We start from the raw sequence: 15810 nt of genomic DNA on the forward strand, positions 1-15810 counted from the left end.
TTGGAGGGAGGGTTGACAAAAAAGCTGATCCGCCACAAGGACAGCATGCATTGGCTAATTTGTAAAGGAAATGAGTTGCTAAAATAGAGATCATTTGCATAGTTGCTCTGTTCTTATTGAACACTTTAGTGTGCCTGCCATGAAACAAGGGATGCCTATCCTTTCATGATGACTTTCAAACAGCACCGTCTGATAAGATTTTGGCTCTGAGACTCTCATCCATTTTTGTTTGCCAAATACAATCTAGAAAAGAAGTCTGTGGCTGACTAGGTTGAAAAAAGGGGATATTTTTGAATAGGGTGCATTAATTATTTTGCCTATTCATTCATGTAGCACCTTTCATTTGGCTGAAAAATGACATTATGAAATAAAAACGTTTTTTGTGTTATAAAATCTTGTAGAATAAATAAAAAGTTATTATTAAAAAAAAATATGTCATTGTTAAAATAATCATTATGAAATATTTAATTATAATAAAATAGTAATATTTAGATATTAAATAATTGTAAAAATATTTCAGAATAATATTACCTTATTTTACAATTTAATGGCAATATTATATATTTGTCTGTTATTTATCAAAATGGTATACTGTAATTAATATATATATATATATGTATATATATATATTTTTTTTATGGATCTTTAGGGCTTCCGGGACGGGCCCACGGAGGCAACAGTCTCAGCAGGGATTTCATAATCAGAATACTTTAATATATGGAAGCCCAAAAGATGTTAGAATGATTATATTTTGACAAAAAACATTACTTTAAATAAATTATCGAAACCTTATTTCATGAATCAAACATGTGACGTGTAACGCTAATGATATGTAAAACAGCGCCTCACTATCGGGAATGTTGAACGCCGTCAAACAGGAAGTGTTACTTCTTTCTTTAGTGATTGAAGGACGATTGGACCAATCACAGTTCAGCTTGCTTCCTGGTCAGTGACGTCAGCGTGGATTTCGCTGGACAGAAGTATCGATGCGGACTCGGAGCTGTCCTTGATATTACTCGTTTTGCAAAGGTACAGTTTGTGCTCATTTTCGAGATGAAGGTTGATGGTTAGTAGTAATTCTGTCTTATTTTAACAACCGGAAGTGAATAATTCTCAGGCAGGGTGTTATTTTTATTTGGGTTATTGTCTTCTGATAGCTTAGCGCGCTAGGCTAACCGGTGAAGCTGTTCGGTATCTCACCGACACCAAATCGCTTCCGTTGTGTATTTACAGTCTTCTTCACTAGTGTGTCTATTAATCAATGGTCTTTCAATAAATTACATTTCAGGTCTCATCATGGCGAGGCAGCCGCTGGGGAAGACATTGTTGAGGAATGTGATTCGCCACACAGATGCCCACAACAAGGTGGGTTTGAGTCCATGTGTTTAATCAGTGTTGTGCGGGAGTAGTTGTGTGAACAACACAAATGTATTGCTGTTGTGTGGACAACAATTCATTTTGATGTTTTGTAAAATGCCAGATGTTAACAGAAAACGCACATGACAGATAAAAGAAGCAGTATTCTCAGATCTAAGGTAACATTTGGCATCTTTTAATAGAGATAGTGTGTGTGTGTGTGTGTGTGTGTGTGTGTGTGTGTGTGTTTGATCTTTAAATGGATTAAACCAGGATGTCCAAACGTTTTGTAAGGATATTTGATGATGTGGATGTGCCAAAAAATAATAATCAAGGATGCATACATATATATAATAATGTATTTAGTTTTTAAAATTATACATCAAACACTGATATTATCAAATGTAAGCATTCAGGGAAGGTTGCAGGCTGGCTGCCTGTTTTTTTTTTACATTTTTATCTAACTTTTCTCTGCTCACTCAGTGCCGGTATATGACCTGTATGTCTGACATTTCCCATTGACTTCTACAAATCAATATTTATTTTCCCATTGTTTCTGATCATTTCTTGCATTTCTTTGATTCCACCATTTATAGTCATCTCTTGCAACATTTTCCATTCATAATTTGGAGGGAGCCTTTCTTGGCGGAGTTTGCATGCTCTTCTCTTGTCCGCTTAGGTTCTGTCCTGACTCGCGTGTAGCCAGCAGCGATTAGCTTCAGTATAACCCGTGACCTTTAACCCAAATGCAGATTCCGAGTCTTCAAAGAATTCAGGTGGCTCTGCGGTTGGTCTGTGTGCCGTTGTTTGGACACCCCTGGATTGAGCGATTTCAGATACACTGCTTCGGCTTTGGGCCCTGCCGGTCTCTAATGCAGTTACTCACATTGCTCGCTGCAGATCCAGGAGGAAATGGAGATGTGGAAAATGCGAGGCTGGGAGGTCCAAATGTCCCACCACAAACATCTGCCCGACACAGAGAGTGCGAGGTAGGGACAGCGAGCGCCCGAGTTTATTTTGAGCCACCTGAACATGAGTGACACTAAAGCTAATTTGGGACTGTGTTTCATTACATAGCTGTCAGTTTGGAGACATTACTGTGTGTTTGTGATTGATTTTGTTTTCCAGGGGACAAATGCACTGTGATCGAATGTCCGATCAACCCAGAGGCCTGAGTCAAAGCAGAGTCTCAGAACACGATGACAGAGAGGCTCGATACTGGACTCGAAAACTCTACGAATTTGAGTCCAATGATTCCGACAGGTACGATACACGACATCATCATCATACATATCGTTTGGGGATTATTTTTGCATCTTGAATTTCTGATTGATTGATTGAATAAAGAGCATACCGTACATATAAATGTTTTTAGAGACAGTCTATTTATTCACAGATTAATGTCAAATTTACAACTCGTATGTGTCCATCCCGTAGGTGGGGACACAGCGGCTTCAAGGAGCTTTACCCAGAGGAGTTTGAAAGTGACAGGTAAGCAAAAACTCAAAATTGCTTTAAATGAGCAAAGATTTCAGCGGCAGCCTGAAAGAGTCCCACCAGAGACATTTCTCCTGTACTTCCATGAAGTTGGCGGTCACAAGAGAAATAGATTAAATCAATTTTAATGATGTTGTAGGGGCTGAGATTGTTTTGTTCCAAGGGTCCAGCTCCAGAACTTTATACTTCTACTTAATAACTTGGGTTTAATGCAATACTTTCCAACTTAATAACATATAATAATGTTAATCTAATTATGAACTGTTGCCACCTTTTATGACGAGTAAGCAGTTTTTTTTCCCTTAGTGGTGATATGATTGCCAATATGGATTTTTGTAAAACGTTTTTATAGCAATCCACCCGTCCACCTTCTTGTAACGAGATAACCTCCACCCCGTCTCTTTAGTTTATAGGAATATATCAGTTTGACTGTTGAGTAGCAGTAATGTTTACTTCCACCAGTAGCCAGTGTCGTAGACTCGTCTGGTATATTATGGACTCATTCAATGGAAAACAAAACAAAAGTCACACAATCTCAATGATGATAATCTGTGCAGATTTGAAGTCTCACAATCTAAACATTACACAGATCCATAAAGAATTAGCATGAGATTAAATGGAGACGAAGTACAAATCACATATGACCTATCGAGCATTCATACTGAAATAATTAGAAACTGCATACAATCTGATTTTAGGGGTCACATGCAATGATTTTGAATCTGGAATTAGATTCTCGTCCACTTACCAGGCGGGCACATTTCATCTCTAAAGAGCCTATTGACAACAGAACTGATGCTTCCGTCTGCCTCTTTTTTTCTAAACTGTAACTTGTTTAATGCAGCCCAAATCTTTCTGCTCTTCTGAGGCCTGACAGAAAGAAGCCCCAACTAGAATCCTGATCCTTTACCATGAACGATCAAAGGCTTACAGTAAAATGATCTTTTTGATTAAAGTTGGTAGATCGCCCCGTAACTGCATTATGTTGTATTTAAAACCCTACCATACAATGTCTATCCTACATTGATTTTGTTCAATTCATATTTTCCTTTAGTGAAAAAAAGAAAGCCAAAAAGAAGATTGGACGCCACAAAATGAAAAAGTCCAAGTCTGATGGAACAGCCTGCTCCAAACAATCAAAAAAGTCCCTTCGCCATAAGAAAAAGAAAAAGAAGAAGAGAGATGACGATGGAAAGCAGAAAAAAGTGAACTCCGTGGGTGGCAGTGATGACAGTTGTGCTACAAAAGACAAGCAAAGGAGGAAGAGGAGTAAAAGTCGGCATAAAAACAAGAAAAGCACAAAAACCGGGCGAGATAAGGACAGCAGCTCGGGAGAGAGTAATGATGAAGAAGAAAGGGAGACAAGGACTCGTACTAGTAAAAAGCGAAAGCAGGACTCCCACAGAGACTCGGACTCTGGCATGAACTTGAAAAACAGGAGGAAAAACTGGAAAGCAGCCGTGGAGGAGAGCTCCCACGAGAGTTCAGGAGACTAACTCGTGTACACGATCCGATCAATAGCGATCCGATCTATTTCTCCTGTTGTCCTTAACTTCAGAGGGCTTTCTCCTGCCGGGCCATGCTGTGCTATCCGTCAGCAGACCTGTGCTGTCCCATGTGTTCTGTGCAGCAGGACCTCATCCATCTCTGCAGCAGATTAAAGCGCAGCGCAGCAGCACAGACGGCTTGAGGAGGGATGGCGAGGTTTCCATCGCTCGCTTCATGAAGAATTCTGCAGGATCATTGATTTGATAATTGGCTCAGAGCGTCTGCCTCACAAGAGGCCCTGTTATCCTAATTGACCACGATTTTGTGCATTTCATTTAGGATAAGAAAAGTACCACCGCAAATTCTGATGAAACATGCTTTCATTCATCATTACTTTGTTTGTGACGTTTTAAATTGTTTTTAAGTGGCACATTGCCACAAGAGAAAGTCTATTTTGTAATTTTGTAAAAATATTTTTATCAAAAAATGTAAAAAAAACAACAACCCGTCTTTGTGTTTTTCTTACCGCCGACAAATTCTGAGACGCCAAAGCCTCATGATTCCCATCTGGGATCACTTGATTAGTAAGCTCTTGGCTCTCGGAGAAGAGGCATTCTCTGCCTTCATTGGCGTGTCTTCGGTTCGCCTCGGCTCCACTCGAGTGTTCAAACTCCGAAAGTCTGTTCGACCTCCGAGGCATTTTAAACAAACAGTAGTTGTTATACTATCGACGTTCTAATGTATTAATATTTGGTGCAGACCAGGTTTTTTTGTCACTTAACATGGGACAAAATCTGCAAAAGTGATTCTGCAACAGTCTTTGGATGGGTAGGGTATCGTTTGGGCAGCCAAACAGATGTACAATCTTTTTGGGTTCCATTCTAATTCCAAATTTTAGAACAAAGTCTGATAAAATGAAAAATTAAGGAATGGAACACAATAAAGTTATACTCTCTGTTAAATGAGGCCGGTAAGATATTCTCATTTTTACATCATTGTCAAGTAGACGGCGTTCTCTCCACTCACTGTCATGATCAAACACCTCGGATCGGTGTGTTCCCGGTTCGGTCGTGCAGTCTGATAACAAGCTGCTCTTCAACATCGAGTTCTATTACCTTGGTGAAATGAATAAGTGCTGTTGAAGAGCTCTGCTCATAAAGGCACAGGGAAGCAGCAGGTTTCCAGCCACTGTGCTTTAACGCTGTAATGTTGTAGTCTGGGTGAATTTAAAAGCTGAGAAAAATAAATAATCTAACATCAAAAATGGCCCTAAACGGAAAAACTCAACACCGATGTCTCATGAACGGCGCTATTCAAACCATATTTAGATCACATTCTATGCCGCGGGACAGTTTCTTCTTATCACGCTAGTCAGACTACATTAGTGTTTAGCATTATTCAAATGAACCTGCTACAAGTCTGTCTGAGCCATATTTTTTTTTTTTTTTTTTTTTTTTTTTAACAATCTGTTGCTGAAGGAAGTGTTGGTAAGCCATTTTCAAAGTGTGTGTGTGTGTGTACTTGTAAGCCAGAAGCACTTTTCCCAGTCTGTGTCAATAGGTTAAGTGTTCTCTCAGCAGCAGAGAGTGGGCGGCGTTGAGCCTGGCTGCAACTGCCCAAATCTTGGAAATGGAAAAAGGCACATAAAATACATCTGGTCAAATCTGTATCAACAGAGGTTTTTAAATAACAACATTGAGGTTATCTAGTATTTGGCACGATTGCTAATTCCAATGAGTTTGTTTTAAGTGCTCAATTTATCACTTATTAAAGAAATAATAAATATTAGTCTCATTTAGAGTGAATCAGTTCCTCAGTATACTCAGTTTACTTTCTGATAAGTTTCTTTGCAAATGCAGTATTTAGATGGCAGAATTATTGATTTGTTTTCTATTAACAAAAGCTACCACTTTGGTGAAGACTAATGTATCTGATCAAGACATTCATGATTCCCAGAGGATAACTCTGTGACTTTGGTGACCCGCAGACTTTCCCCTGAGGATGCATGGTAATGGCCATGAAAATAGGTCCAGATTTAGAATGTTGATTCATCACAAGGGCCAAATATCTTGTGCTAAAGATGCTAGTGTCCGAACAATTTAAGATTATTACCATGACTATGAGTCATTAAACACTAGCATGTTACAGTTGCATCGTACTTTTAGATTATTTCCATGGGTTGAGTCATGTGTATCTTTAAAAAGTAGATGGTATGAATTTAATGTAAATTGGTTATCTATTTATAATGTTGAAATACTTTGTCTTCTGGGAACAAGCGAAACAAGAATCCCTTGTGATTAAAAAACACACACCTAATTTTGGATTCCCTGTGCGCGTCGTGTGTCACTTCATGCAGGTGTCTCGTTTAAGTGTGATAAACTCAACAGTCGCATCCATACATATGTTGAGTCTGAGTTTCAGCTCATTTGGAATGCGAGTACCAAAACGATAAAACTTAAAACTAACTGAACCGAGCCCAAATGAAACTTTTCAAACAGGCATTACTATGCATTGAACATATAATGGGATCTGCAGGGGGGGGGGGGAAGAAATGGCCTTCATCAAGTCACGGCAGGTTTTTGAAGTCACTCAGAACTGCTGATGAGACACTAAGTGCTGTTCTCTGCGCCTAGTCTTTGCTTGTTAGGCTGCCCCTGGCCAATTCTAAGGACTTAGTCACACTCTGCTCCTGTCTAAGCAGATTTCATATTGAACAGCGCTTACAGATGGAAAGCAGACAGAGACGCGACCTGCTGCGGGAATGTGTCTGCGACTCATTTAACTGGAGACCATCAATAGTTATTGAGGACATGGGCAAAATGTGTGCACCACAAATCCTAAACTTAGCCTTCATTCATGAGGGGGGGGGGGGGGGGGGGGGGACAGGATGCAAAAAGGAGATTGGAGAGGATTGGAAACCTCCACTGGGACTTCTCTCCTCCTGCTCCATATTTTTCCTCTCGGCTGTCCAAACAGCTGCCTCGTCTCAGCATATCCAAAGGAGCTGTAATTAGTGGGAGAGGGTAGTTTCTGTAGCAGAAAACAAAAATATCACCCGCTGCCACCCATGTTTTAGTAAAGCCCTAATTTGCCACTTATTTTCAGCATTTATATGTAATGTAGCATGTAAACAATTGTTAATAACACATTGAATCGTAGTTGCGAGCAGATACAAGTCAATTTGTGTTCATCAACTTGTCAACACGGATCGCTCCTCTTATCTGTTGCAGGTGCGTAAACAGCAGATTAACAATTCCCTGCATCACAGGGCACGTTTGGAACGATGAGATGATGCATCACACTTTCCTCTGTATTTTGAGTCAAACCCTTTGCCTGAGCGATTTGTTTCGAGTAATTATTAACTTGCATTTGTGTGTATTCATGTCATTAAATCTAATCCTATAAAATGAAATTAAGCAATCAGTCAGCTACAGATGTGAAGATGTTGAAAAAGCTGCAAAAGCCTTTTCAGCTTTATGTGTTCTAAACAATTTGTGACCTGTTTGTACACCCAATGTTCTAAATCTTCTAACAATTTCCAGCCTCCTTTAGAACCAACCGAATCCCAAGCCAGGATGCTGCATGGGCTCTCTGCCAATCGGGTTATTCCAGATCCTTCACTGCAGTGACTTATTGAGGGCAGCTTTATCTCCCCCTAGTGGGAGCAACAGATCTTATAACCATGTGCGGAACAGCTGGCTGCCTTTGAATTCAGCGCCGTGTGTGTGCTCCTCTCGTCCCCCCCGGCGTCCCATGCCCCGCTCTGCTTTTGAATGTCTTGTGAAGCTTTCACAGAAGTCTTAAAAATAGTACACCGCAATCAATTATTTATCATTTCGATCCATGTGTCCCTCCCTTCATACGCTGCTGCTCCCGAAACACAAGAAGAAAACGCCACGGATAACGGTTAACTCACACAAAAAATTTAATACCGTTCGTGAGGGGAATAAATGGTCCAAACGTTGACATACTAAGTAGAGAGCGGTGTGATGACTCAGGTTTTTAATGTAAAAACTTGCAGCCAACACCCAAATGCTTTGTAAAAAGTCATGTGACATATGACTTACATAGTTAGTACACATACACCAATGTTTTAATATACTTATATACGTCTTTTGTCCGTTGCCTTTTATCTAGACCAGCCAGATACCGATTAATATACAGTCATATCTGGAATAATAGCTGTTCAGCATCATACAGTCCAACCGTTAGGGAGGAATCCTCGCTTTGCTCCCAGGTCCATCTTCTCTATTCTCTATAAACATTACAAATCGGCATGTGTAAAATCCTGTTTTTCTTCATAGTCATGATTATTGTATAGACTGGTGCTGATACATGTCCTTGTATCTCGTGTCTTCTGTGCAAAAGTTTTTTTCTTTTCTTTTTCTTGAAAGAACCCAAAACATGACTAACATAACAGGATACCTGGTTGCTCCACTTTACAGTTATGCTGACGTTTTTTCACATATTTTTTTTTTTCATATTTCTTTTTACCAATTAAACAGTCACATCCAAATGCCACACTCCCTTGGCATATCACAGAAAAAGGAATAGAATGTAAAAATAAAATCCAAAGAAATGCTTCCTCTTATCAGGGCGAGAGGGAACGACGGAGAGGAAGTTTTATGACTACAGTGAGCAGCATCCTCCATTCGTACATTTTTTATTTTACTTTTTTTTTAGAATAAGGCACTGCTGCATAAAGTAAGGAGATGGCCAACAAACCACTCTGGGCTTATGACGGGGAGGCGAGATGAAGGTTCGACGAGGGCGTTCTTCTCCAGCAACTCACAGAAAGTTTGCAGGTGTCATTAAATGTGCTTCTGTTTGCCATTTGATGTGCGCGAGAGAAACAAATGTATGTCATATGGCATGTTGACAAATTCATGTTTTTACATTTGTATGTTTGTATGTGGCAGCTTACCCCCCCCCCCCCCCGGCTACGCTGCTTCTCCTCAGACTGTGCTCTCGAGCATCCACTCAGTGCTGCTGAACGTAACTCTCTTGTTGGCGGGTGGCGATGACTCTATGTCGAGCTGGTTGGTGGACTTGTTCCACCTCGTCCTCGCTCTTCGTGGGTAACTGTGACTCTGAAAAATTGAGTAATCCCCTCCATCAAAAGAGAATCTGTGCCTAGTTCGTGCCAGCTCATTAGGGAGCAAGCCCATGTTGGCCAGGGCGCGTTTCTTGTCCTTGAGCCGGGGAGCAGCGCTGTTACCAGCATCGGGGCCTATGAGACACAGGGACATGGTGGAGCCCGTCAGGCTGCTGTCCGTCTGCGTGTCCTCGGATGGCGGGCCGGAGCGTTGTGCATCGAGGCTCGTTCTTCTTTTCATCTTGTCCAGAGTCAGAGGAGGTAGCTCCACCTCCAGGATGGCGGTGGTGGCTCCTGCATCATCCATCTTCTCATGTTCTGCCCCCACCACCAGTGCCATGCACTCTGCGGGTCCCCGGGCTTCACGCTGTCCCTCGTCGGAGGGCTGCCTGGAGGTGGAGCGCTGGAGTCGCTGCTGGCTGCCATTAGTCTGGGACTGCCTGCTGGAACTGACCTTGGTCTTGCCGTCCTCGGGGCCGCTGTAGGTCTTGTAACGGATCATCAGGATGATGATGAAAACCAGGACTGACGCGACAATTATGCCACCGATAATGATGATCATAGTGCCTCCCAAGAACTGGCTGTGCATGAAGCGGCACTGGCTGACCTCTCCGGCTGTGTGGAACTGCACGCACCCAACCACACGTGTGGCCGTTAGTGACGTGATGCCGTCGTCATACACGGCGAGCACACACAGATCATACGCCCGGCCTGCAGCCAGGTCATTGATTAAGAAGTTCTTGCTGGTAGATGGGATCATTCTGCAGAAAGAAGAAACACTTTGGTGGTCAAGATGTGGATGTCGACAAAAAAAACAACAACTTCATGTACTAGTTTGCATAAATTGTATTGGTACGGGGAGACGTTGCATTCTAGGTTGACGTATGAAATGACAGCATTGGTAAACTGCAAGGTGATAAACAAGGAAGAAGAGACTCGTAATCTAAATAATATGCCATAACATCTGCAGGCTGCATAACATACAGTACATGATGCATGATGTGAACGTATTTTCGATGCGTGAACACCCAAGGTCACATCTTGTTGGCAGCTGCTAGGCTACAGGGCTCTAAATACATGAGGGGACGGCTTTGTCTTCAGGTCAGCTTTGGCGCTAATATAATTAGAAGCTTGCTCCCTTTTCCCTAAAGGAGGGCTTTAATGGTTATCATTTGTAGGTAATAATGTACCACCTAAAGACAAAACAACACTCGGCTCCATGCCGAGACCGAATGAGAAAATTATACCGGAGAGCAACTCATTATATCTGATAATACAGTATCTGAGAAAAAGAAGTCAACCACTGGTATTAACGCGTCCCACGAACGTCCTGAGCCAGTTCTCAGTTTACGACGTTCAGTTCATGTGCATCACATAGTTCATCTGAAATAACTCTGTTTAAACTTAATAAAATAAATGTTTGTACTCTTTACATTTTTTATTTATTTATTATAGCGTGTTGTTTTGCTTTTTTGCACTTTGTATACTACGTTTTGCAAATTAACTTAGTACTGTATGTTCCTCTTTTCAGCAGCTTCAGTATAAGTATGTTGTAGTGGTTTTATTGTACTGTACTGATCTTAGAATTAATCCTCCTACTTCTCCCACAGTACATTCACTTCACAGCTACTTTCCAGATTACATGTGCAAAAGAAATTCCAATGTGATTTTATATTCATGCTAATCATACTCTAATAATATCTTGTAATACACATCACTTTGTCTGCACTATGACTGCTGTCAAATAACAACAGCAAAGTGCTCCCTCTGACACACTGATGACGGCGTTTTGAAATGTGAGGGTGTGTTTTTATTGCTGCTTTATGAGGTAAATGCTTATTCCACCGCTGTAACCAAGCTTATCATTAGAGAACCACCTCTAATCGCACTCTGTGTTTCAACCAATTAACCCAGACACTTGCTAATGATACAAATGGTTACATGCAGTGGAAGAAGTTGCCGTTTGTGATGCTGCTTATTGTCATATTAGATTTTAATGATGCTGAAAATGCCCAGTAATCCCTTCAACTTCAGGATTCTACAGCCTTTACAGCTGAAAACCAGCTCAGATACCAGAGACTAGACCTTGTTTACCCAATCTGCAAATGAGAGATAAATACTACACACATTATGCATATATTACAACAGATTTTAATCTATAGAAAATGTCACCCCCAGATTGTACTCTAAGGTTCTGTTTACTTCTGGACATATTTAATCAAGTTGCATCTTTCAATGCCATCTCATTCAGCAGATGGTACCTCCAGATGTCTCCCCCCCTCTTCCTTGTGTCCCCGCTCGACAACCTTCTACTCCCTCTATCCATCCACCCCGCCACCACGGCTTACCTGTAGACCAAAGTATCATCTGCCGTGCTGTTGTACTGAATCTGGTACATTCGGATGCCGGGGATATGGCGCTCAGATGGCCAGCGGATCACGGCAGAAGAGGAGGTCAGCTTGTTGACCATCACCCTTCTGTCCAGCTTGTCGTAGCCCTTGGTATCGTTGCCAGATTTGGAGGACGTGGCAATGTCTGAGAGGCCGGGGTCCTCGCGCATGTGGCCCGTGTTGTTAACAAACAAGGGTAAGGGGATCATGTTGATTTCTACGGCAGCTGTGGCGATGCCTGCAGCATTGGATGCAACACAATTAAACGCCCCGGTGTCCTTCAGCGTGGTGATGAGAATATCAAGCGTGCCATTATCATATAAGATGGTGCGGGAGTTATTATGCACAAGCTTGCCGTCTGGAGACCGCCAGTGGATTTCTGGCTCTGGGTCGCCCACGGCTTTGCATTTAAGAGTAACGCCCTGCCCTTCCATTACAAAGGGTTTAGTGGAAAGATGTTTGGTGATCAACGGAGGCTCGCAGATAAATTCCTCTTCTTGAATGGACCAAAAGTATTTGTCCATGAGGTGCTCTGGCGAGGCACAGGTCTCCAGATCATCCTCTCTCGTCAGCCTACGCAGCCACAGTAGCTCACAGTTACAGTGGAGAGGGTTTCCTCCAAAGCTCACAGCCAGGAGGGGGGAGCTGGTATCCGACAGCACCTGAGCATGCTGGAAAAGGCTGTCTGGCGGCAGCTTCTGCAGCCTGTTGGAGGTCATGTCCAGGCGGACGAGCTTGGTTAGCAGGGTAAAAGTCCCCACCCCGATGTGGTCAATCAGGTTGTGGTCCAGGGTGAGCGTGTTAATGTTGGTCATTCTGGCTATAGCTTCCCAGGGAAGGCTGCGCAGGTTGTTATTGGAAAGATCCAAGTCTTCAATGGTGGAAACAAACTCATCGAAGGAGCTGGGCGCCACCTGGTGGATCTGGTTGTTTCCAAGGATGAGGTGCCGCAGGTTGATCAGGCCTTTGAAGTGGTCGTTCTTTATTGCGCTGAGGCGGTTTCCATCCATGTGGAGCGCCCTCAGGGATCGCAGGCCCACAAAGGCATTGGGGGTGATCTGGCTGATGGTGTTGCGGGACAATGTCAGGTGGACCAAACTGGTCATGTTGAAAAAGTCTTTCCTGCGGATGATCGTGATGAAGTTGTCGGTGAGTCGCAGCTCGACGGTCCTGCGGTCGATGATGGGCGGCACAAACAAAAGACCAGTCTTAGCACAGAGCAGAGTCAGAGTGGGGGAGAGGTGCTGGCAGATGCAGCGGCCGGGGCAGCTGTATCCTTTCACCAGAGCGGCACATAGCAGCACACACACAACCAGCCGCTCCATTGTTGATCGGTTTCCAGGTCCTGTATGTGAGACAGAAGAAGGGAGATGAGAGACACAAAATTAAAAATAGAGATCCTAGAAAAGGAATATCATCATAGCCTTCATTAGAGCCTGCTGTAAAAATCCAAACTGACCGAGATTGCTGAGACTACCAGCAAGGTAGAAAAAAAAAAAAAGCATTTCTAAAATAATGGCACCAGGGATGATGAAAGGCTGCACCGACACTCTGCTGCCTTTTATTAGAAATGATAGAATGATTGAGTGGTTTTTGTGCCACCAGGCTGCATCACTACCGAACCATATCATTTCTTGAATGATCACAAGGCAGTTTTCCTATATTAGGTAGCCATATGCCTTATACATTTTCATCTAATAACAGAGCTTGTGTGTTTTTCTTGCTCTGAATCCCACATCAGGGTGGAGAATTAAATGTAGAAAAGGGCACTTGTCGGCATTGCTCAAAGATTTTCATGACCTTTTCATGCTCTCTGCTTTCTCTATGCCTCTAAGAAGTGCAAAATCAGACAGAGATCTGTCCTGTAAAGCAAGACACAAAAAAAGAAAAAAGTACAGCTTCTTTTCAAGTCCATCTGATGGACGCATCGAGGGTCTTTGATTCTCTGAGTCAGATTTAGAAGTATTGATTTAGCGATCACGTCTGTGGTGAGTGGAGAGAGGAGCGATCCTCTAATAACCACGAGAGACCTTCGTCAAGCTCAAGCGGTGACTTGCTGATGATTATCAGAGGTTTCACCCTTTCCTGCCACGTGTCTTGATTGCTTATGCCTCAGGCTTCACTGCAGACGTTAGAGCCTTTCAACAAGGACAATAATGTCATCTTAATTTCCTCGTTGGTGTTTAGGCATGACATAATGGTTGCTGCAGACCACCTCCAACCCTCCAGATCAGCATGTCTGACAAACAACAAGAGAGCCGGCTGTGGATTGCACAGAAAACACATTACGATGTTTCATTTAATATGCTGTGACTAATTTTAGAGCCTGTTTATTTACGTCCCCATGTTCAGGCGGTTTTAATGTTCTTAACGAGACAATATTGTGTCGCTATTCCAGTGAAAACCAAAGGGCATCAAAGCAAACCAATGTCCTAAATTGAATTTGAATTAATAACACCTGGAATATGTTGTATTGCTACATGTGAAAGTTCATTGCATAAATAAGCCAAAGCCAGATGGCCTTGCTCTGTCTGTTGAGCTCTACCTCATTCATATGCCTTGCATGTGGTAGGCAGTGAGAGAAATGAGAAATTGCAAGTGCATTAATGTCATTTCATGTCAGCCTGCACTGCACATTTGGAAAATAAAATTCAGTTCCTTCGCTCTCTCGCAGACACACACGCACACACTCACACACTGCTTGCTGGCTACTATCTGACAGACAACAGGGTACCTCATTAACTATGAAGTATCGCTGTTCAATCAGAACCCTCATTAAATCTGGATTTGTCCAGTCCCATCTTCCTGGAATCGGTGCAGCATGACAACATGCAAGTGTGGCAAGTTGAAAGCGGTGGGAGGGATATCTGGAAAGGTTATTGCTGAAATGGACTCAACCTGGATTCACTTAAAACTGGATTTTATTCGATTCGTTTTCTATATTCAAACTATCTATTGGTTTGTGTTGGCATTTTGCTCAGATTCTGCAGTCTGCGTTACAACCTCCATCTCTGAAACAGAAACGGTTTGAAATGGAAGGAAAGAAAAAAATTATCTCCTATGCAATTTATTCTTTGAAAAACATGCACAATAAGTCGTTCCCGTGTGCAGCGACACACATGGTGGTACACTTTTGTAAGAATTATATTTCCAAGCCCCACAGAGAGAATTTATTTATTTAGCAGCACTCCTTTATTGTTGGCAGCACAGTGCACCAGCCCTGTCTAAATCAATTCCTTAGATTTCTTTTTAAAGACGGGGAAGATTAAACATTAAAGTAGGTTGCCGCTGCAGATCATACCTCCTGTTAAATAGGTCCCTATATAAGAGCAGGTGAGAGGGGCTTCAACAGTGTTATAATCTTTGGTTCAGATTGGATTTAATATTGTTTCCAAAGTTGGGTACATTTTATTTTGCTTGCTTGAATTTTCAGATGTTTACTGTGATACAAGGCTCATCGTTTCTCTGATGTCCGTCTGTGCCAGAGCCTTTACTGCACACCGTTGAGGATAGTCTATTGATCTCTCAGCATCTTGGTCAGGCGGGAGGGGGGGCTTTGTTGCCAAGGCAACTTTGGTGTAGAATGTAGGTCTCTGAATTGCATTAAGATGATGTTGAGCTGCCTGAACAACAAAGCTTCGATCTTAATGGGTTCTGAGAAGAGAGGAAAGACGTGAACAGATGCATAAATGGTCGAAGAATACAAATAAAAGGGCAGCTCAGCCTTTTTTTGATTTCTATTTTATGCCTTATTATTAGGCGGCCACCGAATCAATATGTAGACAAGAAGAGAGAACACAAGGTGAAATGGAAGCTTGCTTTCTGTCTAGTCATGCATGAGCATAACCTGTTACTGAGACACATGCATTTCTAATTAGCAGTGGTAATTCCATGTACATTCTGGCATACTCAAAATCCAAATAAACTGACAGATTTACATAAATTAATGCAATAAATTATAGCTACACCTAAACAAATATTCCC

The 15810-nt window shown here is 42.1% G+C and overlaps 2 protein-coding genes across 3 annotated transcripts; one reads left to right on the forward strand and one right to left on the reverse strand.

Moving 5' to 3' along the window:
• The first annotated feature begins 987 nt into the window (after positions 1–987).
• Positions 988–4785, forward strand: nkapd1 (NKAP domain containing 1). 2 transcript variants are annotated; one of them, XM_068745582.1, is made up of 6 exons: positions 988–1029; positions 1289–1365; positions 2257–2345; positions 2485–2619; positions 2794–2847; positions 3908–4785. In XM_068745582.1, exons 2-6 carry the CDS (start codon positions 1297–1299, stop codon positions 4347–4349), a joined length of 789 nt encoding a protein of 262 aa, XP_068601683.1. In that variant the 5' UTR covers positions 988–1029; positions 1289–1296; the 3' UTR covers positions 4350–4785. The 2 variants fall into 2 exon arrangements, with proteins under 2 accessions (XP_068601683.1, XP_068601684.1); XM_068745583.1 differs by lacking the exon at positions 988–1029 and having other exon boundaries at positions 1264–1365.
• A 4511-nt stretch (positions 4786–9296) lies between these two features.
• On the reverse strand, positions 9297–13163 carry lrfn1 (leucine rich repeat and fibronectin type III domain containing 1). The gene is made up of 2 exons (XM_068745394.1): positions 11785–13163; positions 9297–10197 (listed from the first exon to the last, which is right to left on the reverse strand). The coding sequence occupies exons 1-2, from the start codon at positions 13149–13151 to the stop codon at positions 9297–9299; spliced, it is 2268 nt and encodes a 755-aa protein (XP_068601495.1). The 5' UTR covers positions 13152–13163.
• Between the last annotated feature and the right edge of the window lie 2647 nt (positions 13164–15810).

This window comes from Brachionichthys hirsutus, chromosome 11 (genome assembly GCF_040956055.1).
Source record: "Brachionichthys hirsutus isolate HB-005 chromosome 11, CSIRO-AGI_Bhir_v1, whole genome shotgun sequence".
NCBI lineage: Eukaryota > Metazoa > Chordata > Actinopteri > Lophiiformes > Brachionichthyidae > Brachionichthys > Brachionichthys hirsutus.